Source organism: Phoxinus phoxinus (genome assembly GCF_949152265.1).
Source record: "Phoxinus phoxinus genome assembly, chromosome: 12".
Taxonomy (NCBI): domain Eukaryota; kingdom Metazoa; phylum Chordata; class Actinopteri; order Cypriniformes; family Leuciscidae; genus Phoxinus; species Phoxinus phoxinus.
In genome coordinates, this window is record NC_136887.1 from 29,286,799 (window position 1) to 29,314,791 (window position 27,993).

Consider the following 27,993-nt stretch of genomic DNA (forward strand, 5'->3'; position numbering starts at 1 on the left):
ATACAAATTTGTGTGCAATATGGATTGTCAATAAGTACAGGAGATGTAAAATTAAATTTCAATACAGTAGTACAGAATGAATAATTTTATTATAAAAGTATCACAATAAAAACCAGTTACAAAGCACACACAATTTTCCCTCTGTGCAACACTGCTTCACAGGGTACAGACATAAATACCAATTTACAGCCAAAAATACATTACAGTGCCTGTCAAACCTTTAGTCTGGGGTATTGGATGGTTTTGCTGCTCTTTTTAACATTATTTACTATAGTATGAAAAATATTACTGCGGCTAAAAGCATTTTGGTGACGTGAATCCCCAAGTCAGTTCAAAGGTCAGAGGCCATGTTTAGAACATTTCATAAAGCAAAAAGAAAGACAGCTGATCTGGGATCAGTTCTAAATATTCTGTGATGCATGAATAGAACTGATTCTCCATCAGAATATTATTGGAGTGATGTTTTGTCTTCTACAGTTCACACACAACAGAAGGGAATGAGAATTAACTTCTTTTTTTTAACAGAAGGACAAAAATGTAACTACAAAAATATTTCTTAAAGGGCACTTGAGGCATCTGGTCGAAGCAATACACACATACACACAGACACACACACACACACACGCACACACCATCTAAATCTAGTCAAACACACTCCAATCACTGCTCAGGACTGACCCTCCTGTTTTTTTTATTATCAATCAACAAGTGGAAGAGAGAATAATCTCTCAAAGCTTATGATTTTTTTTTATTATCAGAACCCGTGAGCAAATATTAGGAATTACAGGTAGCACCACTAAATGCAAAATAAATTCCATCGCCAACCCAAATAACAGCTGAAAGGGTGAGTATGAAGGGAAGAACTTTTTCCATCATCCAACAGATTCGATTGGTCCAGAGGGTCATAATAATCCAGTAGACCTCCTTTTCCTCTCTTCCTCTTCCTGTATGTCATTGCATTGCACTTCCAAAAGAAAACCCTTTGCAAGCAAATGACTGAGGAAGTCTGCATAATAGGTTATCAAAACTGAAGATGCTGTTCTTAAATCGGATTGTTTGTTAAAATATATTAACAAAGGAAATAGTTGAGGCCAGACTTAACAAACCAGACGTTACATTTTATTTTATTTATAAACAATTCAAGCAAAAAAAAAAATGTTGTTTTTTTTGCAAATCAGGCCTGAGAATCTAATAAAGTTCAAGACATCATAAACCAAATAAACATTTAGTTTATTTATGTAACATCTAGGTTCTGGACGTCATTGTTCAGCTTAAGCACAAATGAAAACAGCCACTTTAATATACCTTTTTAAAGCTATATTATAGCTATTTAAAGATGATATAGCTCTTATAAAAGGAAAAAAATAAATTTTCAAATAAGTGCTTTTTTGGTATTATTCATATTAAAAGCTAAAAAAGAGAGAGAATAAAATCCCCATTGCCAGAGGACTCCCCAGCTTAAGGACTCCTCAGAGTTCAGAGCTCATTTGCATTTTGGGCGTGGCTGAGCAGCATCCACAGAGGGCGCTGGCCAATCAAAGGATTTGGAGGCGTGTCCTGAGGTTGAGTGGCACTGCTGCTGTAGTGAGGAGGGAGAAGCTGGTCTTAAGGGTCAGGCCTCAGTTTGTGCGATTGTGTTTGGAGTTGGCGAGACCAAAACTGGGGCTCTAGAAAGAGGTCTCAACCCCGCTGTCACATATCCCACTCTCTTCCTGATGGGGGCCCAGTGTCAAACCCTGAATGGACTTACAGAGCCCTGAAAAAAATAAAAAAATTATATGACCATAAAAGCATTTAAAATCTTTTCCCTAATTAAAGAAAATTCTTATATATTTTTTTATTATACAATTATAAAAGAAAATAGATTATATATAAAATATGTTTTATTTATATAGAATAAAAATACTTTTATATAGAATAAAAATGTCATGAAAGGTGCTTTATAAAAAGAAAATGTTCAAATTAAATTGCCAATATACTATGGCGCTTCTAAAATTAATTATATAATGCCGCGCCAAAATTCTCTCTTTTTTATCATTGTGTTTGCTTGGCAATCGTAAACCACAGAGTCACAAGCAATCGTAATATCTTTTTAAATTGGATTATTATAAAATGTAATTACAGATGGGTCTAAAAGTTTGCAAAAAAATACATTAGAGAATCTAATATCACCAGGTTAACCACTTGAGTGACAAGTTGAATAAAAATAAAATATGTCCGAATATTTGGTTTGTCCCTATTTTGCATTAACAACAATACTCAGAATATGAAAAATTTCACATCACATAATTGTACATCATGTTTCCTAAAACCTTTGTCTCCAGATTTAGAATCCCAAATGTCATGTGGCCTCTTTTGAACCCCACTATATTTATTGAACATTGGTGTTTTTTTTAACAAACAACGTGCCACAATAATATGGACAACCACGAGAAGGAAACCGAGACAAGAAAAAAACAAAAAAACAAAACTTTCCCTTGCTGGCTTACACAAACTCAGTGAACCCTGACGATGAACCCTTCATATCAGACAGCAAGGTGGAAAGACTGGTTTCAAAGAAACTGTGCCAGATACAAAAACCAGAAGTGCCATATCTGGCTTTCACTTCTGTTCCTGGGAATCCCCCTCTCGAGTGTCCACTTCCCCCTGAAACATCGGCATCACTGCAGAAACTATATGTGAACACTACAGCAGAGTGTCGGGTCACCCCGAGACCGAGGGGGAACTCCCTTAGAATGCAGTGGCAGTGCTGTTTTGTTGACATCATGCTTGAGTGCACATGAGATGATGTCAGGACCACAACGTGATATTGTTACGGAGAGAGGGGACCGAGACTGACAGTGATTTAGTCTGGGGGTTTTACAAACCATATTGTGGGACAAAAAAAAAAACTCCACAACAGAGGTCTGTAGTACACAATCTCACTCATACTACGAAATGTCACAAATGATGACATGCTCTTGGGAAAAGATCCAAAATGCCTCACCGATGAGCAAAAAATACCTTTCCAGAACATGAATCTTTGAGGTTTATGTTCTGGTACACAAAACAAAATAAATATTATTTCACTATAAGACAATGGTTCAAGTGTTATCTAGCATTGTAGTATTTGTACCTTTAGCATGTAAATTAAAGCAATAAATAAAGCAGTCAAAGCCTTGTTACTGTGATTTTTGACCATAGTTGAATCTTTGGCTTACTGAGTCGATTACTGGTTTTCTAAAATGGTTACAACAGAAATGTGATTCAAATATTATCAAAATTGTATGTAGTCAATGTATTAATAATAAAATCATAATAAACCATTCTTCTGCCAGACAATTTATTAGCCTAGCTGTAATTTTACAATGGCTTTAAACACAGCACATCTAATCAGATTTAAAAAAAATATTATTTGATGAATTACTCATTTACTAACATATCCAAAGGGACTTACAGTGGAAAAGTTGCTGCGACCAACCCGTGATTATGCATACTGAAGGACACTATGGTAACGGTTCATGGATCACCCCTTTTGGGCTAAAACCAACAACTTTTGGCTTCCCAGCTTCCCAGACCAAATGTTCAACTACTTAGGCCACATCACCCAGAAATGCACATATCAATCAATATTACCTGTGAGCTGAGGTGTGGTGTGGACAGCTTCAGGCTCCTTACACACAGCCTGGAGTAAACTGACAGCACTGCTGTTCCCAACATGCTTCAGTCCCTCCAGCAGCTCACGCACCGTTCCTCCAGACACCTGAAGGAGACAGAAGATTAGCAGCTGAGACCAGAGCAACTACAGCAAGCACATGATATAGTTATTATAGTTATTGTTAGAGGAATTCATATCTTTAATGTCGTTCTGAGAAATATAGATCGTTAGGTTTAGCCTTAAGCAAAAATGCCATATTTCAATTCAGTATTTCTGGATTAAAAAAAAAACAAAAAACAGTTTTGTTGTTGTGATTGATTATATAGATATGATATATGATATGGCCTGTCACAATCATGACGATGTGCTGACAATGAATTATCATACAAATAATCACAATTAACAATTTAATTCTGTTTGGTTCATGTAACTTACAATGTAAGCCTACTATGTTTTTTTATTTTTTTTATATATATAATATAACATAATATAATGTAATGCAATATTAGATAATATAAACACACAAGCCTTCATTTTGTATGAAGGAAGACCTTTGACTATCTTGTGTTCTTTTATATTCTTTATTCTTGACTCCCTGGCAGATTATGATTCCCTTGCTTTTATAGAATAACCATGATTTTAAAATTAATATTTGTGATGGGCCTAAATCTAATCTAATATAACAAATGGGTCGACAGGTTTAGTCCTAAGCATAAATAATACAAAACTTTTTCAGTTCTAAACATTTTAAGTTCTGAGATTAAATACATTGAATTGAATGTATTACAAAGTATTGAATACACATATCTAATCTGTTTGGGAAAATCAATTCTCTTATCAAATCCGTTGATTACAGCTGAGAACTGTTGCTTCTGCAGGATGGCAGTCAGTTAAGATCAGATTAAAAGACAACTACTTTTTCTTACTACTGTCCAGTGTTTATGTAATGCCTGGTTCAGAGTACACGATTTTGGCACGATTCGTTTGACGTAGGGTGTCGTGGGGATTCGTTATGCGTATGTATGTGTGCGAGTGAATGTGTGTGTGTGAGACGGCACGTGATAGCTGGTCGGAAAGCAACGTGTAGTCTGACATGTTTCTTATCCACGACACGACAAGATTTTACGAGTCAAAATCGCGTAATCTGACACAGTGACTATCGTAACAGACAAAAAAATTGTGTAATCTGAACCAGGCATAAGACTGAAAAAGGAAGTGAATTTGTTTACCTCGTAGCTGTCCAGCAGCTTTCCAGCAGGGCATGAGGTGAGCCTGAACGCGCTGGTCAGGATCCCAAGCCCCAGAGCATGAGCCAGACTCTCCCAGCCTCCCGTCTGCCCCTCCAGTGCCTGGCAAAGCTCCTGCTTCATGTCAGAGCTCAAGCTCTTCATGTCACCTGCCAACACCAGCCACACACATTTCAAATGTTCTCAACTTTGTAACTTTACAAAGTTAGAGGTCAGTGAGATTTTGAAATTTTTGTTCAGCAAAGATGCATTAAATGACAGTAATTGACAGTAAAGACATTTACAAAGTTAAATATTTCAAATAAATGCGGAATCCTGAAAACAAGCATCACGGTTTTCATCAAAATTTTGAGCAGTACAAAGATCAGAATGATTTCTGAAAGATCATGTGACACTGAAGACTGGAGTAATGATGCTGAAAATTCAGCTTTGATCACAGGAATAAATTACACTTTAAAATATATTAAAAAAGAGAACGCGTATTGAAATTGTCATAATATTTAACAATATTTTTGATTACATAAATGCAGACTTGATGAGCGTAAGAGACTCAAAAATTAGTACGAACCTCAAACATTTGAATGGAAGTGTACATAGTAGAAAAATAGTTTTCCTTTTTTGCTAAAAGTATTAACATTTTCAGAAGCGAGTATATTTGTTGAAAATAAACAATCAGGGTTCCCACACCTTTACATTAATTTCCATGACTTTTCCAGTCCACTGACTTCATGATAACTGGATAAGGGTTTTTAAAATTTGTTTATGAAAAGTAATTAAATATTTAGGGCTGCGCATAATTATATTATTATATTTCCACCATAAATGTTACTTCCATGCCAAGATTTTATTGATTTACATAATTTTTTTGACCTAAAAAATAAAATAAAAACTATAAAAAAATGAACATGACAAGAATACAAAGACTGGAGCTCATACCTTGCGGTGGAACGACGATAGTGTTGGGCTGATACTCTTCTCCATTAAGAATATCATACACCTGTCAGCACAGAACAGACCACACATTATTTTCACAATCAATGACAACCAGCAATTCAATTACATTACATCCTACATTTGAGAAACCCACCTCAGGTGATGTTGCCATGTTCAGAGGGGCCGTCCCGGGAATATAGCCTTCATCCTCCTCCTCGTCCTCGCATGTGCCACACAGCTCATCATCTTTAAAGAACAGCGGTTCAAAGTTCTCCTTATGAGGATCTGCTCCTAAAAGCAAAGCACACAACACTAGTCGGTTACACCATGTAACGGTAAATGAATCTACTGACTGGATGGACACAATTATAACATTTACGACTTGGGATGAGACGTGATTATGAATTTGCTTTAGAATTATTCTAACAGATCTATATATAAATCATTAATGGCAGCAGGCAAAGACAGTTATTGTTGACCTGTCATGTTAGTTATAAATGAACACACATAATTCCTCACCTGCAGCCATTAGAAGTGCGCTCAGTTTGGTTGAGTCCCGTCCTGCAGCAATGTGCAGAGGAGTGGAGCCGTTATAGGTGACGCTGTCTACATATGCGTTACCCTGCGTAGACAAAATGTTACACGTGCAGTGTGATTCATCAAGAGATAACTTCATGAGCACGTTATTTCTGCTTTCACGTTTAGCATTCGTCTCCTCACTTTCAAAAATATATATGGAAAACAAGATTGACAAATCTGACATCAAAATCTTATATATTAAAATGAAGGACAGTGTATACTGTGATACATCATGTGACCACCTTTGTTATCATATGCACCTCCATTCAAAAGTTTAGGGTCAGTAAGATTTTATAATTATTTTTAAGAAATTACTTTTAAGATTCAATTGATTGAAAGAGACAGTAAAGAGATTTAAAATGTTACAAATAATTTCAAATAAATGCTGTTCTTTTGAACTTTCTATTCATCAAAAAATTCTGAGAACAAAATATCAAGGTTTCTACAAAAATATAAAATAATATTTATTGAGCAGCATATTAGAATGATTTCTGAAGGATCATGTGACTGCAACTGAATATTAATATTCGCAATAAATAAATAAAATAGAAAAAGGTTAGTTTAATGTATTTAAATATTACACAATAATAATAATAATAAAACATATTCTTTTTTATTACAGTCTTGGTGAGGATAAGAGACTAAAAAACACAAAAAACATGTACTGACCCCAACAGCAGTGTAAACATTAAGTATTTGATAATTTGAAAGGGTTATTGTTACTCATTTCACACGAAACGAGCTTAGCCAATCATAACAGACGTTATTTAGCAATAAAAGTCTTAAAGAGAAAGTAGAACCAACTTCTAACAGTGAGGTCATGACAGACTAAAATATACACTAACATTTATAAGTGGGCTTCAGTTGAAAAAACAATAAAACAGTAGAGTAAACTTTAAAATAGTAGAAATACAGTATATTCACTAAAGTAGCATCCTCCAAAACCATTCACTGACTCATTGATCATGTAAGGAGGTGTTAGCAGTACCTCCAGCAGGAGGCAGCCGGCGAGGGAAAGGTTTCCCAGCTCTGTGGCCAGATGAAGTGCTGTGCGGCCACAGGTCAGCTCCTGAACCTCCACGTCTGCCCCGCCATCCAGCAGGGCCCGCACACAACTCAGACTGTTCGCCTGTACAGCCAGGTGAAGCGCGCAGAGACCTGAACACACACATATAAACACATCAGAGCCCAAAAATGTTGAATGCATTAACGATTCTCAGATAGTTAGTCCAGCGTACCTGCTGTGTTGGGGATGCTAGTTAACTGCGCCACTGACTTGTGCTTTAGCAGCAATCGCACCATGCTTTCCTCTTTCTGCTGAGCCGCCAGGTGAAGCGCTGTGTTTCCATGGCGATCTGTCAGCGTGACGTCCACCTTGGCCTCCAATAAGGCCTCGACTACCTCTTTCTGCTGCGTCAACACTGCGAGGTGCAAAGGAGTCTGGGACAAAAATATCAGAGGATTTTATTGGCTGGCGAGTTGTGGGAAATTTCACAGGCCTCAGTTGTAGTGAGAAACAGAACCTTTTTTTAAAGTATTATGTGAGTTTTTAGTATACCTGGTAGCAGGGCTGTGCGATTAATCGGAATTGATTTTCGACTGATTTTGGCATCCAACATTATGAAAACAAGATAATCGAGGTAAAACGATTATTGTGCCGCTGCCGCCCAGCGCACTGTCCTTTCCTTCACAGCGGTGCACTCTCTTCCTCCCTAAGCCAAACTTAATTCATATTCATACAGAAGTTCAGACAGGTTTGGAACAACTTGAAGGTGAGTAAATGACAGAATTTTATTTTTTGGGTGAACTATTCCTTTAAGGCATACAGTGAAGTCTATATGCCGTTATTTTACTTTATTCAATTTCTGTTGTAGGCTATTACTTATCTGGATACCACAGTTAGTACATCTTCCTATAAATCCTAAAGCACTGTTTATTTAATTTATATTTTTGTTCTGTTGTATTTTTATTAGTTTCTTTGTTCTTATTGCATTGCTGACTGTACTTGTCTTCTGTAACTGTTTTGAGGACCTTGTACTTAGCTACATTAGTTAACCTAATATTAGTGTTTGCTGAAGTATCGATAATTGTGAAGTTTTACTGAAATCTAAAATTTAGGGATGCAACGAAATGAAAATTCTGGGCTGAAACCAAAACTTCTGGATGCACTTGGCTAAAACCAAAACTGACTTTTAAAAAAAAGGATTATTTCTTATTTTAAATGAGTTTTTTTTTGTAAATTGTAATAGTATAGACTTTTTATAATTATATTTAATCTGAATATAAAAAAAAACACAAGCCAATAAAATTAAATAACCACACCTTTATTTAAAGTAACACAACAAAATTGGACATAAAACATATTAAAATAATATTAAATATCAATATAATATTCTTCATTCTATGCAAAAATGCATATTTTTAGAGGTAGACCGATAGTGGATTTTACCGATAACTAGGTTGGCCCACGCTGGCCGATTACTTAAAAAAAATGTTTTTTTATATAGATTTGGAATGAAAACAGACATAATATATAAAATATTACAACAAAATTTAAAACAGTACTGAACCATGAAAATGTACCGTACTTAAATACTACATTTTATTTTACCATACTAAAATATTAATATATTAATTATAGCTTGATCATTCGTGTTAGTTCATAGTGCAACTAATGTTAAGAGAAACGACTTTAAAATGTAAAAATCTATTAATAAATGATGAAATTAACAATGAATAATACTTTTAATAACCTTAGTTAAAGGGGACATATCATGAAAATCTAACTTTTTCCGTGGTTAAGTGATATAATCGGGTCCCAGGCGTATCTACCAACCCATAAAACGGGAAAAGTGATAACCCAGTAACTTTGTTTTGGTAAGCCTTTCTCTGCAAGCATGTCAAAAAAATAAGCCGATCAGATTTCGCTCCCCTTCTGACGTAGGAAGGGGATCTTATTATAATAATATTACCGCCCCTTAATCTGCACGTGTCCACCCACGGCGCCGCTGAACACCCACGACAGCAGTGTAACCAGTTCTATCGCAATGGCAAAAATTCGAGCAAAGCATGCAAACTGTTCTGCCATTGGCTGCACAGAAGAGCAAGAAATGTCACAGCTGTCTTATAAAGACCTTAGGGAACTGTGTCAACTTGTGTAAAAGTTAAACATGACGGTACGTACAGTAGGTCAAAGAGATGAATCAATGTAACTCCACAACAACCACATAAATGTATCCACTAACCCTTCAGAAACATCCAGGTGTGTTTAAAAGTTGCAACATCTTCCTGAGTCTCTCCGTAAGGCTGCACTCCGCTACTGGTTATTTCTGAGATTTTTGATGAGTGAAATTACTGTTTTGTTATTGGCGGAGTATCCGAAGCTCGTGTAATGGTTCGGCCGTCTTCTGAACGGCGGCTCATTTTTTTTTAAAGGGACACACACAAAAACGACGCGTTTTTGCTCACACCCAAAAAGGGGCAAATTTGACAAGCTATAATAAATCATCTGGCGGGTATTTTGAGCTGAAATTTCACAGACACATTCTGGGGACACCATAGATTTAAATTACATCTTGTGAAAAGGGGCACAATATGTCACCTATAATAAATGGCAAAACCGATCAATCGGTCGACCTCTATTTTTTTTTTAACCAATTATCAAAATAAAGTATAGTTCTTACAAAGCTATCATTATCTGTGAATGAGAGGGTAGTGTTTTTTACCAGCATGGATATACCAGCACAGTAAGGCTATTGCAAACAGAAACAAGTCTACTTCAGATCAATTTATTGTCTTTGCTTTTCCGGTGAGCACGAGTGGTACATGAATGGAGCGTTTGCTTGGGCCGTGAGCGACTGAGCAGAGAGCGCACGCACGGAGAGGAACATTGAGCAGAGCAAACTGGGTGCCGGTACAGACTTACCTGCTCAGCCAGTCGCTTCAGAAGCGGTAGCGCTCGAAAAGTTACTACAAATTTGAGAGTGAAACCTGAACGCCGAACACGAGGGGCGGGGCGGTGCGGTGTATATTTACGCCTCATATTTTCGGCCTTTTTTCTTTGCCAAAAACTGAAAATGCCATTTTCTGTGGTCAAAATATCAGTGCATCCCAACTAAAATGACTCCTATCACAAAATAAGACTTTGATCATATCACCCACCAATAATCGTAATTTCAAAATTGACCAAAATAATAATGATTATGATTTTTGCCAAAATCGAACAGCCCTACCTGGTAGAGATCATTCCTCATGTTGAGTACATCCGCTCCAGGGAGATCAAAGATGACTTGTGCTAGATTTCGCACAGCATCTGTCTGACTGTGGATCACTCCCAGATGTAAACCCCTAAAAACCAAACCCAAAATTTCAGTAAAAAAAAAACCTTCAATCTTTGGGTAAATAAGACAAAACAACATCTGAAATCATTTATTCCCATTTGACGTGTTTCGTGAGAAGTGGATAGTTTTATGTGAATAGAGCTTCTACAAAAACACGTGGTTGGTTTGTCTGACTTACGTGTCTCCGTTCTCGTCTTGAGTGGTCATGAGGGGGCGCTGTGGAGCCAGAAGCATTCTAGCATCACCGCTTAATGCGTAATGAAAGAGAGCTTGAGCATGTCTTCCAGCTAGCTCAGCCAAATGTGTCTCTAACACACATCCTGAAATGAAAAATGCACAAATTTATCCAGAGACGAGTTGAAAGATTTAGATGCATCGACTATACCGGGAAGTCAAACTCAGTCTAACCTGTGGCGTCTAACTCGAGATCTTCTGTAGGCTGTGCGTCATCACTAACAGGTTCAGGCTGGTCACAGATTCGCACCCCTCCACCTGAAGCAGGATCATCATCTGTATCACTGTCGCTATCCTCTTCACTGTCTTCTACTGGGTCTTGATACGCTAAAAGAGGAAGGAAAACTGAGAAACGGACTTTGCTGCAAGTTTTTAATTTTTTCCCAATATTTTTTCTTATAACATTTTGTACACTCCCATTCTTAAGGGCAAGTAATATATTTTTTAATATCTTATAAAAGAATAGTTTTATTAAGCAAGGACATATTACATTGATCAAAAGTGACAGGAAAGACATTTACAAAAAAAAAAAAATCCTGAAAAATATACTTTTTTTTTTTTTTAGTTAAATAACTGTTTTCACCATCGGTAAGAAATGCTTCCTGGGCATTAAATCAGCATATTGGAATGATTTCTGAAGGATCATGTGAAACTGAAGATGCTGTGATGATGGCAGCTTGATTGACAGCTTGGACACTCACTATGCTTGATGCTGGTCCCGCCTCCTCCCATGCCTGAGGAGAAGTTGTATCCAGGGCCATAATTGTTATAATTTTGATATCCCTGGAAAAAATGCCCTAGAAGACAAAAACATGAAATATTTTGATCTAAAAGATTTGGCCAACATCAATGCATCAAAGCAGTGCACGGTTTAAAACGTTTAATTAAAAAGTCCAATGCAATATTGAAGTACCTCCTCCTCCTCCACTGGGACCGCCCCCTGCTGTAGACCCACCCCCTCCTCCTCGAAACATGCCTCCAGCTCCGCCTCCTGCTCCGCTGTAGTCCTGGAAGTTTGGCAGGGTCTTTTGTCTCTTTCTCTGGACTTCTTCTTTATCTAAAAACAATTTAAAAGAGAAATTCAGTGGAAAAGTAAACCAGTATATGGGCAGATATTGGACTTTTTACTCAATTGCTATGCAGTAAAAAAAAAAAAAAATCTTAAATTGTTGTGTTGAGTTGATGCTGTGGTTAAAGTCAAAACTTTTGGGAGATGGGTAAAGACTGTACCTATAATCTGTGGATGGTAAGTGAATGGCTTGGGTTCACTTGTTTCATTGTCTGACTTCCTCTTGAGCTGCACAAACACAGAGATGGGCTTCTGGAGGTTCTGGTCTCGATATTTAGGCGTCTTGAAGACGATGGCAAACTAATGGATGGAAATGAAAGGTGGATTATTCATTCCGCCAGAATATTTATTTTATTAATAATAATAATATTACTATATAATTACAGTCATTTAAAGTCAATATGTAACAGTGACTTGATGAATAATTAAAAAAAAATTCGGCAAGGATCCATTCAATTTATAAAAAGTGACAATAAAGACATTTATAATGTCACAAAAGATTTCTATTTCAAATAAACACTGTTCTTTTGAACTTTCTATTTATTAAAGAATCCGTAAAAAGATGTATCAAGGTTTTCACAAAATTATGAACTGTTTCCAACACTGATAATAATAAGATTAAGCTGATCATTCAGCTTTGCCATCACTGGAATAAATTACATTTTAAAATATATTAAAACGGAGTAAAATTGTAATAATATTTCACAGAATTACTGCTTTTACTGTAACAAATAAATGCAGCCTTGGTGAGCATAAAATACTTCTTTCAAAAACATTTTAAAAATCCAAAACTTTCAAACAATAGTGTATAAAGAATGTAAATAGGATCAGTTTTGATTCAATGCTGCCTTAATAAATCCTCAATAGCTGTGCTTCTTCTTCAATGATTTAGTAAAAGTTAGGATTGGTCTATAAGAAACAGACTGACGGCATCATCAAACCACAAAGCAAGTCACTAAACATAAAGAATCAGGTTTGGACCAGCAGGGCAGTTCCAGTTCCTGTGCTGACCTGTCTGTGGACGTCAGTCGGGGAGAAATCCCCGTAGGCCTCCCAGGTAAGACCTGAATCATCATCTTCATAAAACCGCACCTGGATGTCATCTGTCACAACAACAAAAACAAACAATGACATCACATAAGAGGAAAATAAGAAAATGAAATTACTGTGAACCAACAGGGAAAGAAAGAGGAAACAACTGTCACCAGACACGCAGTCAAATTTGAATATCTGTCATCACCGTGCAGAACGCTCTTACTTCCTCAAAAGCCATGATTTAATATAATAAAAACTTCATTCAACATATAAGCACATTACAGACACATGATCCAGAAACATATCAGATCTGCTGTTCTCTGTTCTCAGTTGGAAATACCATGGTACTTTGAGATATACCATGGCATGATACCAAACAATAAAAATAATTGTCAGACTGTCTTTTCATATTATTAGGGCTGGGGATCGCCAATGCCCCCACAATATGATTCACGCAGCAAAACCGGTCATTCAATACATCACAATACCATAAACGGATCATGACTGAAACTGTGGTATGAATCTTATTCCTCATTTTGAAACACTCCAGAGCTTGTTGTCAATGTTTCAGAGGATTTAGTGGGTAGTAATGGTGAACACTGTTGATTATGTATTTCAGGTTCAACCAGAAACTGATCCTCTTTTTTTTATAATATGACTTGTGCATGAAGAGACGTCTTGTTTGTGAGCAAGGTGAGGATAATATGAGAGAAGGGAAACGGCGAGTAGGTCGTTGAAAAACTGACGTAAAGCTAACTTTCTCCTGCCCCCGAATTTGCATATGAAATGGGGAATTCCCTACAGCTGGAAATCTGCAGTGAAAACTTCCTTTAAGAGTGAAAGGCGTCCAAAATCCTGTCCAATGACAAGAGAACAAGAGAACAAGTATCACCTGTAGGTTAATAAAGCTAAAACTGTTTGAGGGTGGTTTCATTCAGAAATCTGACAACATGTTTTTTTCAAATGTTCCTGATCCTTAAAACATCCACATTTACATCCCATTCTCCTGAAGTCAAGAATTCTTGCACCAAAAACAGTCACTACTTAGTTTCAAGACCATTCTTCACACTCTCGTTGTGACCCTTAGCAAAGTCCCTTTTAAAACAAGTTAGTTCCCTCGGCGGCCATCTTGGTAATGCCCAGGGCACTATTACCAGTCGTGCAAGTATACCGGCCATTAATGGCAAAAGAAGGAAATATCTGAAATTGCTTGTCAATATTACGTTTAAATGACATTTCAAATGAGGAAAAATATCAGACAACAATAGGCTCATAATCTACGCTTCTTTGGTTGAAATCATGCTAATTCAAGTTCAAGAGGCTCTATCAAAAAGGCGATTGGCTCTTTAAACCATAAAGTGGGACTTCCAGTCCTTTATTAAAATGCTGATTTGCTCTGCAAAACTGAGCATTACGATTTCTCCCATTCACTTTTACGCATCTCCTATTCTACTCTGTTTTTGCTACTTTACTTTAAGATATACTACTGTTCAAAAGTTTAGTGATGGTAAGATTTTGTAATGTTTTTGATAGAAATCTCTACGTGATCCTTCAGAAATCATTCTAATATGCTGATTTGACCAGTTGTGCTGCTTAATATTTTTGTGGAACTCGTGATACATTTTTCAGTGTTTTTTTTTATTATTAATTTCTTTAAAAAAAGACCTTACTAACCCCAAACATTTTGAACAGTAGTGTGCAAATTATCTTCTTTATGACTGGCTAAACTGCAAGGGAAATAACAAGAATTGCTAATGCAATTGTCAATGTTAATTTGATCATGGTTGTGATGTCACAACCACAGTAATCGCTGAATAACTCTTTAAGATCTCCATTGTAAATGTTACAATTTCAAAGTGGCAAGGAAAAAAAATCCTGTTTTTCATGATATGTCCTTAATTCTGTTCAGCAATAACAGACAGGCAGAGCATGCCATGACCGTTATGATATTGCTTTCTGACCTTTCTGGACTTTGTCACATAGCAGATAGACCTCCTCTCCTCCCGTCACACAGCCGGCGGTCCGATCCATCCGCACGATCTTCAGATTGGAGGCATTTGGGGCTTCTAAAAAGCAACAAGAGAGACAGGGGTGTCTGAAATTAAAAAGTTTTGTGGAATTTCCTTATTTCTTTTGTATAAGGCGAGTCAGAGATTATCAGAAAAGGGAGGGGAAATTGAAAGTGTAGGTAGAGTTTCAGGGAGGAAGCAATACCTGACAGTTCTCTGCCAGAGAGCGAGAGAGACAGAATAAGAAAAGGAGAATGAGACTGAGACTGAAAGTGAGACCTTATAACAATCATTAGCCCAAAACTCAAAATCACGTGACCACCCCGTTGTCAGAAACTTCTGGGACAAAGAAGAGAAAGAAAAGTGTTTGTTGCTAAATTATACATATTGGGCTAAAGGCTATGATTTCTAATGACTATGAATGAGGGTTATTATAGTTAACTAAAACTAATACTAAAACCGTTAAATAAAACTATTTTGTTACTTGAAATAAAATAAACATTCACTGAAATAAAATAATATATAATTAAGTTTATATTATTTCAGCTAGTTTCATTTTCAGTTAGTTTAACTAGATGTGCTAAAATAACTCAAATAAAAAATAAACACTATAAAAACCAAAAATTATTAAAAATGACAAACACGCAACAAAAAACTATAAAAAAATAAAAATGGAAAATATAAAAATAAAAACTAATTAAGAGTGTTAATACTGTACAATAAGGATTCATTTGTGAACTTAAGTTAACTAAATAGTGAACTAACATGAACAAACAATGAGCAATTGCACTTTTATTAACAAACATTAACATACACATTGCTCCATGTTAGTTCATGTTAGACAATGCATTTACTCATTTGAACAAATGAGACCTTATTGTAAAGTGTTGACATAAAGACTGTAATTGTATCTCAATGATACTAAAATAGCACTGCTAGGAATGCTTCTGATTGACACGGTCGGCATCAAGGAGGATGATACTCACTGCTGTCAAAGATGGGGTCGGAAATGACCGGATCCAGTCTGCGGGAGAACCCTCCGTCGCTGTCGGGCAGGAAGGCTGTGAACATGAGCCGGACCACACTCAGGTCCATCTCCTTCGACTGGTTATTGGCTGCAGTGCTAATCAGGGTCCTCTGAGGTTCTGAAATACATGTACACACAGTCACAATGTGCTGAACACTTCAAGCTTTCTTAAAAAGAATCATTAATCTCTTAAACCTTTCTGTTGATCAGAGTATTTTCAGATCATCAGGAGACATGACAATTCCTATTTAAATCCATAGGACCACTGCCCTCGGACCAAACTGGGGTTCATTTTCTTTGTACAAAGTGACGAGTGTTCGCTTCTTGTGGAGTTTAAACCTACGACCTTTCGGATACTATTCCTGATCTTCAACCATTAAGCTAGAACAACCATAAGCAATATAATAAGTTAAGTCACTTGTGTGACACTTCAGTGTCACATGATCCTTCAGAAATCATTCTAATAGGATGACTTGGTTCTAAAGAAACATTCTGAAAACAGTTTAATATTTTTGTGGAAACCGTGATCAATTTTTTATTTGATAAATATTACATTTAAAAGAACAATATTTATCTGAAAAATAAATAATTTGTAACAAATGTATTTTTTACACTTTTTAACCAATTTAATGCATCTTTGCTGAATAAATCATTTACAACAAAGTTGTGTTTTTTTTTTACTGCCCCTGTAGATGTAAAAATACATCTAAATACAACAATAACGTTTATAATTCTTTTTGGTGGTGTCCTGATACGCACGTACGCATGCACACACGGACACACACACACCTGCGAGTTCTCTGGGTATGCGAACTTCTCCTTGTAGGGCGTCTATGTCAGGATTGATGAATATGCCGTAGTTATATCCCATCTTGTAGGCCTCAACCATCCTCTCCTCCAAAACTTTACTCACATTCTTCTTCGTCACGTGCAAAATGCCCAAGTTAGGAAAACTGTGAAACAAGTGCAAGTGGATATTAATTATGACCCTTATCATTGCATGTACCAAAAGTGTTGTTGCTCAGAAAGAGGTATTTTGAATCACTGGATGTTGAGGGAAAAATTCAGACCAGATACTTGAGTCTTTGGGCAGCAACTCGGCAATGCAGATTCCTTTATCACACTGTTTGCCCACCAGACTGTGAGCATGAAGATGCGGCTCCGGAGAGTTGGTCACCAGCTGAACAACCACGCGTGCTGCTCCCTGGTAGTTACAGATCTGTTGTCCCACACACAAACAGAAAATAATGACAATACAGTTTTAAAAAAAGACCGATTCAGATCAAAATCTGCTAAAAATTTGCCACTTTGCCATAATAATCGTCAGCATCATCATTTATCAATAAAAATAATTACTGATCATTATTTATATAAAAAAACAATTTAAATTTAAAATTTAATTGATTGTGAAATAACAATAATCACATATAAATAAAACTATTGTTATCATTGATAGATTATTGTGATTGTTAATTCTCAATAAATTATATAATAATTTATATAATTGATTGTGAAATAATAATAAGCATCCTCATTATCTATTTATAAAATAATTATTATTGATTGATTAATAACTGATCCATTGACAATTATCATTATTATCTTATGATAAATATAATTTATATAATTTAATGTTAAATAATAATATCACCATCATCTAATTAATAAAAGCTGTTGATAAATTAATATTATTTATTTTACAATAATCATTTATTGTGAAATAATATAACAACAATAGTTTTTTTAGTAATATTTTTGTCTTTATTATTAAACAAACAAATAGTACTACTAAAATTACGATTCATACAAATACTGTTCAGAAAGGCAAACCAGAAGATATTAATGGCAAAGGAATGTCATAGATATGTTAAATCTCATTTCGGTGGGGGAAAACCCTGCATTCACAGGGAAAGTGGGCGGACCATTTGTGGACTTTTCCACAACATAATTTGCCCATTCTTATCAACACCATCCTTAATAAACACACAGAAGAGGTCAAATGAAAACAAGAGTGCCATGGTGGCCTGGATAACAAGTAAATCCCAAACATTGATAAGAAAAGACTTTAAAATCATCTCTTCTTGACTCATATGCCGGGGTGTGTGGTTTGACTGCTTATAGGCCGAGTTCAAATGTGGCTTATAAGAAACTTTCTCTGGGAAGAAATGACTCATGCACATACTAATATCAACCCCCAGAAAAAATTACCCAGAGAATATCAAAGAACATAAACGCAAGCCCCTCTAGAAAGATCGTTTGATGATATCATGAAAGCACTGACGCCACACATGAAAACATACATGTGTGTGAATACGTAAATAATAATTCTCCATTTCGCCCTCTCAGATCCTGCTGAGAGTCACACAAAACTGAAGACAGCTGAGCTGAACAGTTGATGTGCAATATGGGCAACAGCTGAGCTAATTGCCTCTTAGCAACACGGAAATCCCTACAATAAACCTGTGTGATTGATGTACATAGTAGAGCGAGAAAACTAATAGTAGACCACAAATTAATTCAACATTATAAACAAAGGATTCCAGTGCATGTGTTAAGATGACCAAAACAGCCAGATTTTAAAACAACAGACTATTGCATGCTATGTAGAGAGTGGTTACGGTGGTAAATTTCCATAGTTGAAGTTGAAAAGTTTTAAAGAGGTTATATTATGCCCTTTTACAAATTCTTGATTTTGTTTTGGGGTCTAATAGAAAAGGTTTTCATGCTTGAATGCTCAAAAAACATTATTTTTCACGTATTTGTCATTGTTGCAGCACCTCTCTTCCCAGTCTGTCAGTAACGCTCCATTTAGTTCCGGTTTCTATGAAGCCCCTCCTTCTTAAAATCGCGATGTGCTTTGATTGGTCGGTTGGACCAGTGTGTTGTGATTGTTCAACCAATTTAAGCATGTTTTGGCAGTCACGTCCCTTTACCATAACCACGAGTTTCAACACTCTAACGCAACTCAACCAGACCTCGCGCCTTTTGGGCGGGAATTATTGAATGTTATGACATGCAAGTTCCCAGAACAAAAAAATCAAGACTACAATCGAGCCTGCAGCAGCTCAGAAACAGAAACTTTTTTTTCATGAATTTTTATCTTCCTCTGCTTTCAGAAGTCATCAATATTGTGTGGATTAAAGGGGAAATTAAAATTCTGTTTATAGTCTATGTGGCTCCATAGCAAAAAAGTACATTCACTTAGCGGTTCTAGAGCTATTAGCGAATTTTTTTTATTATAGTGTCTATTATAAGCCTATTATAGTGCCACCTATTGCCGGATGTATGTGTGTGTGTGTGTGTGTGTGTGTGTGTACATCTGAGTAGCAGGTGAGATCTGGGACAATTCTACCAAATTTGGCGTCTGTGATTTAATGGTTTTTGATGCCCAGACACTTCTAAAAAATAAAACATTTATACAACATCAATGCATACCAAATAAAATGAATCTGATTAAGAATTTGGAGTCCCAGTAAAGCCCACACTTACTCAGAGTACAGTATGTACACGCACACACCTCTCTTGTTGCATGTCAGAGTGTGTCGGGGCGAGATTTGCCATCTCTGACGCCACATTACACAGAACGATTCTTCCCACTAATTACCCCAGTGACACACTGAGGAAATTCCCAAACAGACTGCCGTCATGAAGGAGAACATGATCACAGAACAAAGTCCTTCTTTCATTTCTCTCCTCTCTTTCCTTATTTTGTTTCACTCACTTTCGAAACCTTGACCTCAAAATAGCTGTCCTGGCACAGACAGGCAGTTGTTAGAGAAAGCAAGCTACTATTTTTAGCCAAGTGCTCCAGCAAATATTGCATCATTTGGATTTATCACTTGATGAAAGACCCGCCATGTCAGACAGCGCTCTCTCTCTCTCTCTCTCTAGATCTCTAAACTATGCAAACTAAACTGTAAAAAAAAAAATGTTTGTTTAACTTGGTTATCTTCACACATTAGTTATCTAAGTTGATTTGACAAAAGATAAAAAGTTGTGATAACAAATCTTTTTTGATCAATTTAATGCATCCTTGCTGATAAAAAGTATTAATACAAAATCTTAAGATTTTCAACCTTTATTTTTTTTACTTATTCAAGATGATAAAGTCTGCTAAGACCACAAATTAATAACAGCCTACTCAGCTTGATTAGCAGTGGAGAAATAAAATAGCAGAGCATAGGTTTATCCTGTCAATCAAAACCCTATTGCCCAACCAGAAGTGAACTGTAAGAGAATGGTTTGTTTATCCCAAAGCATCAGCAGAGCTCTAACTGGTTGAACCATACCTTCACTTGTGGGTAAGACTTCCTGTTCTTCTCGCTGGAGGCCCCAGGGAGTCCTCCATGGGAGGGGCCTTCACATCCATAGCGGAACCTGAAGCCCCTCTGGAGATGACAATGTCAGAATTAATGTTGTGCTACACTGAGTTTGTTATTCCCACTGCCTGTTGCCAGAGTTACCAGTCCCTTCTGAACCTTTGTGCCATTACACAGTATTTAACTTAAAAACACTTGAAGAAGCAAGAAAACATTTCAGTGGTGACAGTTTTTGACTAGTTTAAATCATTTAACAAGAGCATTTGCCAAAATAATAGGTGCATTACCTGTTTTGGTTGTTCGATGATTCGCAGGCAAGGTCCGTCGACTGCAAAAGGAGAGATGCAAAAAACTTAAATGAACTGTAAAATGAAAATTCCCTCATTTGTTTTCTTAATCTTCCACTCTACAGTCCTTATCAAATAAGGCCAAATTTGCCCAGTGGCCCGTGTCCATCATGGCCTCCTAATCATCCTCCTATATATACTGATTGGCTTCATCACTGTCTCCTCTCCACCAGTAAGCTGGTGTGTGGTGGGCGTTCTGGCGCAATATGGCTGCCGTCGCATCATCCAAGTGGATGCTGCACATTGGTGGTGGTTTGAGGAGATTCCCCCCTTCTATGTAAAGCGCTTTGAGGTCTCAGATAAAGCGCTATATAAATGTAACGAATTATTATTATTATATTTCAAATTGAAATGTAAAACTTGTAAGCTGCAGCAAAAACAACGGTGGCGTGAACATTGTGTCAAATATCTCTTTTTTTGTTTCATGGCAGAGAGGAATGACATTTTTCGAAATATCTTCTTTTGTGTTCATACAGGTTTGGATGGAACAACTTGAGAGTGAGTAAATTATGACATCATTTTCATTTTTGGGCGAACTATCCCTTTAAGGATGAACCAAGTTGTCATGTTTGCATAGTTATTGCATATTCTGTGATTTAATTTAGACAGTTGCCTAAACTACCATTCAAAAGTTTGGGGTCAGTAAACTTGTTATTTTGAAAGAAATTAATACTTTTATTCAGCAAGGGCACATTAAATTGATTAAAAGTGTCAGTAAAGAATGTTACAAAAAGTTATTGCGAACTTGCTATTCATTACAGAACCCTGAAAAAGATATGTCACGGTTTCCACAAAAATATGAATCAGCAATAATGTTTTCAACATTGATAATAATAAGAAATGTTTGTGGTTTGAACTGAAATGTTCGTCTGAGAACGGTTTGTGGTTTTTCCTCTAATAATTCGGCTTATATTGTCCATGTCACACAACAATGCAAACAGCAATAAAAGCAAACATGACTGGCTGAAAGGTTCAACCAGGTGTGGGAAAATCAGAAGGATTACAATTCAATTTTATCATGCAGACTTTCTAACCATCAAGCATATCAAAACATTCGCTGAGAGGCTGCAGACATTTCAAGGCCAGAGCTCTCGCCGTACCACGTGTTTCCACAGAAGCGCAAGCCTCTTCCTCTTCCTGTGCACAACAAGGACTAAGACCACATCCTTGGTGTAGCGCAGCTAAATCAATCTGCTGCCAAATCTGCAGAATTTAACCTTAGAGCCCAATTTCCATGTGTACACCTCTGCCAACGCACTGACATTAAAGGAACGGATCTATAAATGTTGACGGGGACAGCCAGGTCATTTATTTGGTTAGATATGGCATAATGTACTGTATATCATTATCATATTTCCAACATTACCCATCTCACATTACCCATCAAGTCTAAAGCAGATGTCAAAACCACAGGTGCACTGAACTCTAAATAGAAATAGAAATACATCATCCAGTTGTTACACTGAATAGTGTACACACCATCTCAAAACAGAGAAGTAAGCTTGAAGCAACTTCTACTTGGTGTTCCTACTTGACCGCCAGCCAACTGTATCACTATCTGCATTTGCCACTATCTGGTATTTGCCACATCGTGCCACTGCATGCTTGAGAAAAATTGAACTCTGCTCACAAACTGACTCTGTTGCTCATGTCGCCTCTAATTACCAACTCTCATTGAAAATAAATGATGCTGGTCGCTTTCTCGCAGTTAATGCGATGCCTTTCCTTAATAACCCCCACCAGTTGAAACTTGAAGTCAGCATGAAACAAAAGTTCAGATAGTCTTTTCTTCCCTATTGTGACATATATCTGAGAGAAACAGCTTCTCGAACAAGAAAAAATGTAGGGCGGGACTTGATTTTGTCCATTGGGAATCGATCGGATGATTGTGGTTTGTTATTGCTGTGATGTCATGTGAGTGACAGGTTGCCTCACCCTCATGCCAGTAAACACATCATCAGAGAAGAGATGTTGGGGAAGTTCTTTTGATTAAATATTACCACATGAATAAAAAAAAAAAAGTATGTGCATGGATAAATCATTTTATAATAAATACTGCAATATTCCGTTAAAAAAACAAGAATTCTCCATTCTTGAAATGGAAAAGACTTACTTAGACTTAATTCATCATTAAGGGATAGGTAATCCAAAAATGAAAATTATCATGTGGTTCCAAAACTGTTTGACTTTCCTTCTTTTGTGAAACTCAAAAGGAGATATTTTTAAGAATGTATGAAATGTTTTTTTCCCCCCATACAATGAAAGTAAATGGGGTCCAAAATAATAGACTTTCATTGTTTTTGTGTCAATAGACGCATTTTTTTTTTCAAGCAAAAATGTAATTAATTAAAGAATTGTTTTTATAGTTTTACAATATCACAACCATGGTACAGGTGTCTCATGGCGGCATATACTGTACAATCATCCATCAACTGGTAGTTCAATGAAGGGTAACAGCAAAAAAATAAAAATTATCAAGACAAAGACGTTCAACATACATTCTCAAGAAAATTCCTAACAGGGGACCAAATACACCGGAAATTATAAGATCTCCGGCGTAAGTCACAAGTTAGTTCATGGCTGAGGTGTAATTCAGCTTTACAATTCACTCCTGTAGCGACAACCCACATAATACACAAATGACTGCGGGTGACATCACTGAAACAAGGAGTGAGATGTTCTTGGGATTTTTAAAGTGTCTGTACTTCTCTAAAACATCACAGCGCTACACTGTGCGGTTTATTGGATTTAGACCTCTGACTAAATCTTAGGGTGCAGCGCTACTGTTTTCTTGAGGAAGGAATAGAGCAAGAAGAAGAAAAAAGGGAAATGCAGGCTAGTGTTGCTGCATCAATTCTGCAAAGTTCAGCAAATTATCTCATTACTAAAGTCACCATGAAATCAAATTGAACAATTATTATTGTTTTATGGAATATTGCCATTGTTATTATATGTATATTAATGATTTATCTGTGCACATAATTTTTGTTCATGTGGCCTATTCATCTTTATTCAAAATAACTTTCTCTCCCTTTTGCAGCAACATCTCTTCTCTGAGGATGTGTTTCCTGGCATGAGGGCGGGGCAACCTGTCACTCACATGACATCACAGCAAAAGCAAACCACAACCATCCAATCAATTCCCGCAAGACCAAGTCCCACCCTACAATTTGTCTTGTTCAAGAAGCCGTTTCACTCAGATACACATCACAATAGGGAAAAAAAAAAAGATCACAACTTCTTGAACTTAAGACCTTGATTGAACGACAAGTTTAAGGAAACTCTTACCTGTCCTCATAACATTGTTGTTGTGAATGCCTGGAAATGGTGTCGGGTCCATGGTCATCCATATTGTGTCGTTACTGAACTCAATTGGTTCCATGAACTTCAGAGTATAAAAAGAAAAACAGTGAGACACACTGACTGAGTTTATAAGCACAATAATATTCCTATTATTATTCATATATTTAGAATTTGGTCAGATTATGCATGTCATGTAAACATATTAATCACATTAAAAGGCATAACTTTTGACTGACTAAAGATACACAGCATAATAAATCACATGCTGGTTTCCATATATAATATAGAGAATGATTTTTAAAATAAAGGCTTATTCAGAATAAAGACATCATAAAATGATATGCATGAAATTATGACGTTTAGAATTCAATTTAAGCTACAACGTACTTTAGGTAGAGCTTCATGACTTTGTGCCATAAACACAGAGTGCTTTTTCAGTGTTGCATAAGGAGAGAGTTTGAATTCAGGAGTCAGATTATTAGCACAGGTATAAGATGCATGAAGTGAGTGTAGACAGACAGACATATGTGGATACAAAACTGAACAAACTTTAGTCTCGATCTTAATTTGCTACTGTGGTAGGGGTGAAATATCAACCACAGCAGGCAGGAAAAAGGAAAACCTCCTCAGCTTTCTAAGAGACACTTCCTGTGTGATGCTGTGGTATTTGCAGAAATTAATATGTCTTGTTTCAAATTTAATCATTTACTATCAGGCGTGTATGCCTTCAAAGGCATACATCTGTTACAAACAACACAAAAATAGCTCTGTGTTTATCTTGTGAAAATAATCGTAAGGCATGAGCTTCATGCTACCTGTACGCTGTCTGCTATCTATGTGGTCTTCATGACAATAAACATTTTCATAAATAAATCAGCAGGTAGCAACAGAAGCTTAACATGAAATCAAAACTGAGCCTATTTACTCCCTGGTCTTACAATGGACACCAAAGTCAAAATATTCAGAAAGATGTCAGGTTCCTGAAGTAAAATAAGTTTGAATGGCAATTGTGACTCCAAACGTTGTAGAAAACATTTCCTCACCCCTGTATGGTATGGGTCCACTCCAGCCATGATTCCTAAGAAGAAAAGTAAAACAAATTAATTTATGATTCATTTTCAGAAAATAGGCATGTCCAAAAGTTGTAAAACACTGAAAATATAAGATAGAAAATATGAGGGGGATGTGAAACGCTAATTTTAGCATTTTGTTCAGTCAATATCCTTTGCAAGGAAAGAAGGCGGCAAATGCATTAAAGTCACTATGAAATCAAAATAGACAATTCTTAATTTTTATGAAATAATCCATCCCCAAGTCCCGACCTACTACATTTTTTTCATGTTCCAGAAGCCATTTCACTTGGATATGTCACAATAGAGAAGAAAAGACTACCACAACTTCCGTTTCAAGGAACTTTTAAACGTGTTAAATGACTGATGGCCAACCATATACAATTAAAAGTGTTAGTCCACCTACAATTCTTTCATTAATTACTCACCCTCATGTCGTTTCAAACACGGAAGACTTCTGTTCATCTTCGTAACACAAATGAGGATCTTCTGAATGAGATCTGAGAGGTCCCTCCTTTGACAGACCCTATGCTCCCTTAAAGGAGTAGTTCACATTAAAATGAAAATTACCCCATGAATTATTCACCCTCAACCCATTCTGTGTGTGTATGACTCTCTTCTTTCAGACGAATACAATCAGAGTTATATTAATTAAACACCCTGACGCTTCCGAGCTTTATAATGGCAGTGGATTTAAACCATCAGTTTAAAGCTCAAAAAAGTGCATCCATCCATCATAAAATAACTCCACACGGCTCCGGGGGGTTAATAAAGTTGCGCTTTAGACGTAAGTCGCGTGTATGGCAGTTTGGCCGGAAGCTAGAATTTTACTTTGTAACTTATGTTAAGTTAAAAACTCATCTTTTTGCTTCAGAAGGCCTTTATTAACCCCCCGGAACCATAGATGGGTGCAATCCACTGCCATTATAAAGCTCGGAAGCGTCAGGGTGTTTATTAATATAACTCTGATTGTATTCGTCTGAAAGAAGAATGTCATATACACATTTGAGGGTGATTAAATCATGGAGTCATTTTCATGTTAAAGTGAACTACTCCTTAATTAAGGAATTTGCGCAATAGAGATTGACAGTCCACGCAACTGACGCTTTGACACTTCAAAAAGTTCATAAAGAGATCGTAAAACTAATACGAATTGAGCGGTTTTGGCCAAATTTTCATTAAGAGAATTGATCGCTTTATAGGATGAACAGATTGAATTCACATCTAAACATTCATCAACTCACATATCAGTTGTGGTAAACCGAAGCTTAAGCATGTTCGCTTGATGCGCCAGAACCAATGAGGTTCATTCTCGTGTTATGCAGCTCATTTGAGCTTCAGCAAGAACCAATGAAGTTTGTTCTCGCGCTTCAAGCAGGTTCGGTTGAGGTTCTGTTTATGTTCGCTGATCAATGTTTATATGTGAATAAAAGCCTAAATTCGATATGTTCATCATATAAAGCGATCAAGTCTCTTCAGAAAATTTGGACAAAACTGTTCAAATCATATGGATTAGTTTACGCTCTTTTTCTGAACTTTTTGAAGCATCAAAGTGTCAGTAGTAGGGGTCTATGTAGGGACAGAAAGCTCTCAGATTTCATTAAAAAGTTATTCCTTTGTGTTCCGAAGATGAACAAAAGTCTTACGAGTTTGGAACGACATGAGGGTGGGTAATTAATGTCAGAATGTCATTTTTGGGTGAACAAACCCTTTAAGGTGATGGTCTTTTATTTATAACAACAAAACAGTTGCGAGGGATTTAAATGCAAATCTGTTTTGTTGTAATTTGTAGGGAATCGGTTGAGTGAAAGATCAAGTGAATCACTCACAGCAAAGAAAATTAAATTGTCTCGCAGTCGCCACCTACCGGTACTACAGGCGTTGTGAATCGGTCACTGAACGAATCAATGAGCAAATTATTTGAGGCGTTTTAAAACGTTAAGCGTTATTGGAATTAATCAAAATCTCAACCACTACTAGGCTACTCTTCTCAAACACCGAATGACACTAGACTCTAATAGATCCCAGCTCATATAAAACAAACTAGATCTCGCGCGTTTGGAACATCAGATTTGAAATTCGAAAAAACAACAACTTATATTTTAACCAACTCCGGATGTTCGGACTGAATGCGCTTTGATGCTCACTGTCTTTATTGATAGATTTTGACACACGGCCAGCACAACACATAGTCACTTATCTCAAACCTTGTACTGTCGGATCCTGACTAACTTTCATCAAAAACACATTAAGTTATTAATGTGCATCATAAGTTGCTCGTACTCACCCAAACGAGTTTATCAAAAGTCCTTGATAGCTGAAATGTGCATTTGGCCTCTGAGGCAGAAGTAGGAAGTTCAGCAGCACTTGATACTGTATCACAACAACCTTTAGATGGCAACATGGGCAACTCAAAGACAACAAGCATGGCTGGATCTACGAGGGTGCTTACCTTTCCTAGCAGATATTCGAGGTTCAGGATCAACATCAAACAGCTGGGATCTGGGATTCCGAGTCAAGTTTTCTTATTCGTTACAACTTATTTCTCCATGTTGCGCTGAAGTCAACTAATGTAAGCTCATAGAAAGTCAGTTCAAGGCAGGCTCCTTATTCAGGAAGATTGTTGCGTCTGCTAGACATGGATATGCAGAAGGCCCACTGAGGTTAAAAGGCGCATCGGTCGATCAATCGATTTTAATCGCCGGTCGCGAATGATCACAGTAAATCATGTCGAGATCAACGCGACGTTTGAATAGACGGCTTGACTTCCTTACTGGAAATTCCCTGACGTAACTCATGTTCATGTCTTGCTTTCAAAAACGTCCTGTTGCGCCTACTTGTGGA

The 27,993-nt window shown here is 36.7% G+C and overlaps 1 protein-coding gene across 3 annotated transcripts; it reads right to left on the minus strand.

Annotated features, from left to right (window-relative positions):
- Positions 1 to 70: 70 nt before the first annotated feature.
- nfkb1 (nuclear factor of kappa light polypeptide gene enhancer in B-cells 1) lies at positions 71 to 27,984 on the minus strand. 3 transcript variants are annotated; one of them, XM_079630666.1, is made up of 25 exons: positions 27,602 to 27,984; positions 27,437 to 27,522; positions 25,123 to 25,157; positions 24,065 to 24,161; positions 20,717 to 20,757; positions 20,400 to 20,498; positions 17,181 to 17,329; positions 16,900 to 17,063; positions 16,070 to 16,228; positions 15,036 to 15,140; positions 13,051 to 13,142; positions 12,201 to 12,339; positions 11,884 to 12,027; positions 11,672 to 11,767; positions 11,145 to 11,297; positions 10,915 to 11,056; positions 10,629 to 10,743; positions 7,635 to 7,836; positions 7,385 to 7,554; positions 6,337 to 6,439; positions 5,972 to 6,108; positions 5,821 to 5,881; positions 4,867 to 5,033; positions 3,616 to 3,742; positions 71 to 1,756 (listed from the first exon to the last, which is right to left on the minus strand). In XM_079630666.1, the coding sequence occupies exons 3-25, from the start codon at positions 25,150 to 25,152 to the stop codon at positions 1,668 to 1,670; spliced, it is 2,781 nt and encodes a 926-aa protein (XP_079486792.1). In that variant the 5' UTR covers positions 25,153 to 25,157; positions 27,437 to 27,522; positions 27,602 to 27,984; the 3' UTR covers positions 71 to 1,667. The 3 variants fall into 3 exon arrangements, with proteins under 3 accessions (XP_079486792.1, XP_079486791.1, XP_079486790.1); XM_079630665.1 differs by lacking the exon at positions 27,437 to 27,522 and having other exon boundaries at positions 27,602 to 27,983; XM_079630664.1 differs by lacking the exons at positions 25,123 to 25,157; positions 27,437 to 27,522; positions 27,602 to 27,984 and adding an exon at positions 24,467 to 24,729.
- Between the last annotated feature and the right edge of the window lie 9 nt (positions 27,985 to 27,993).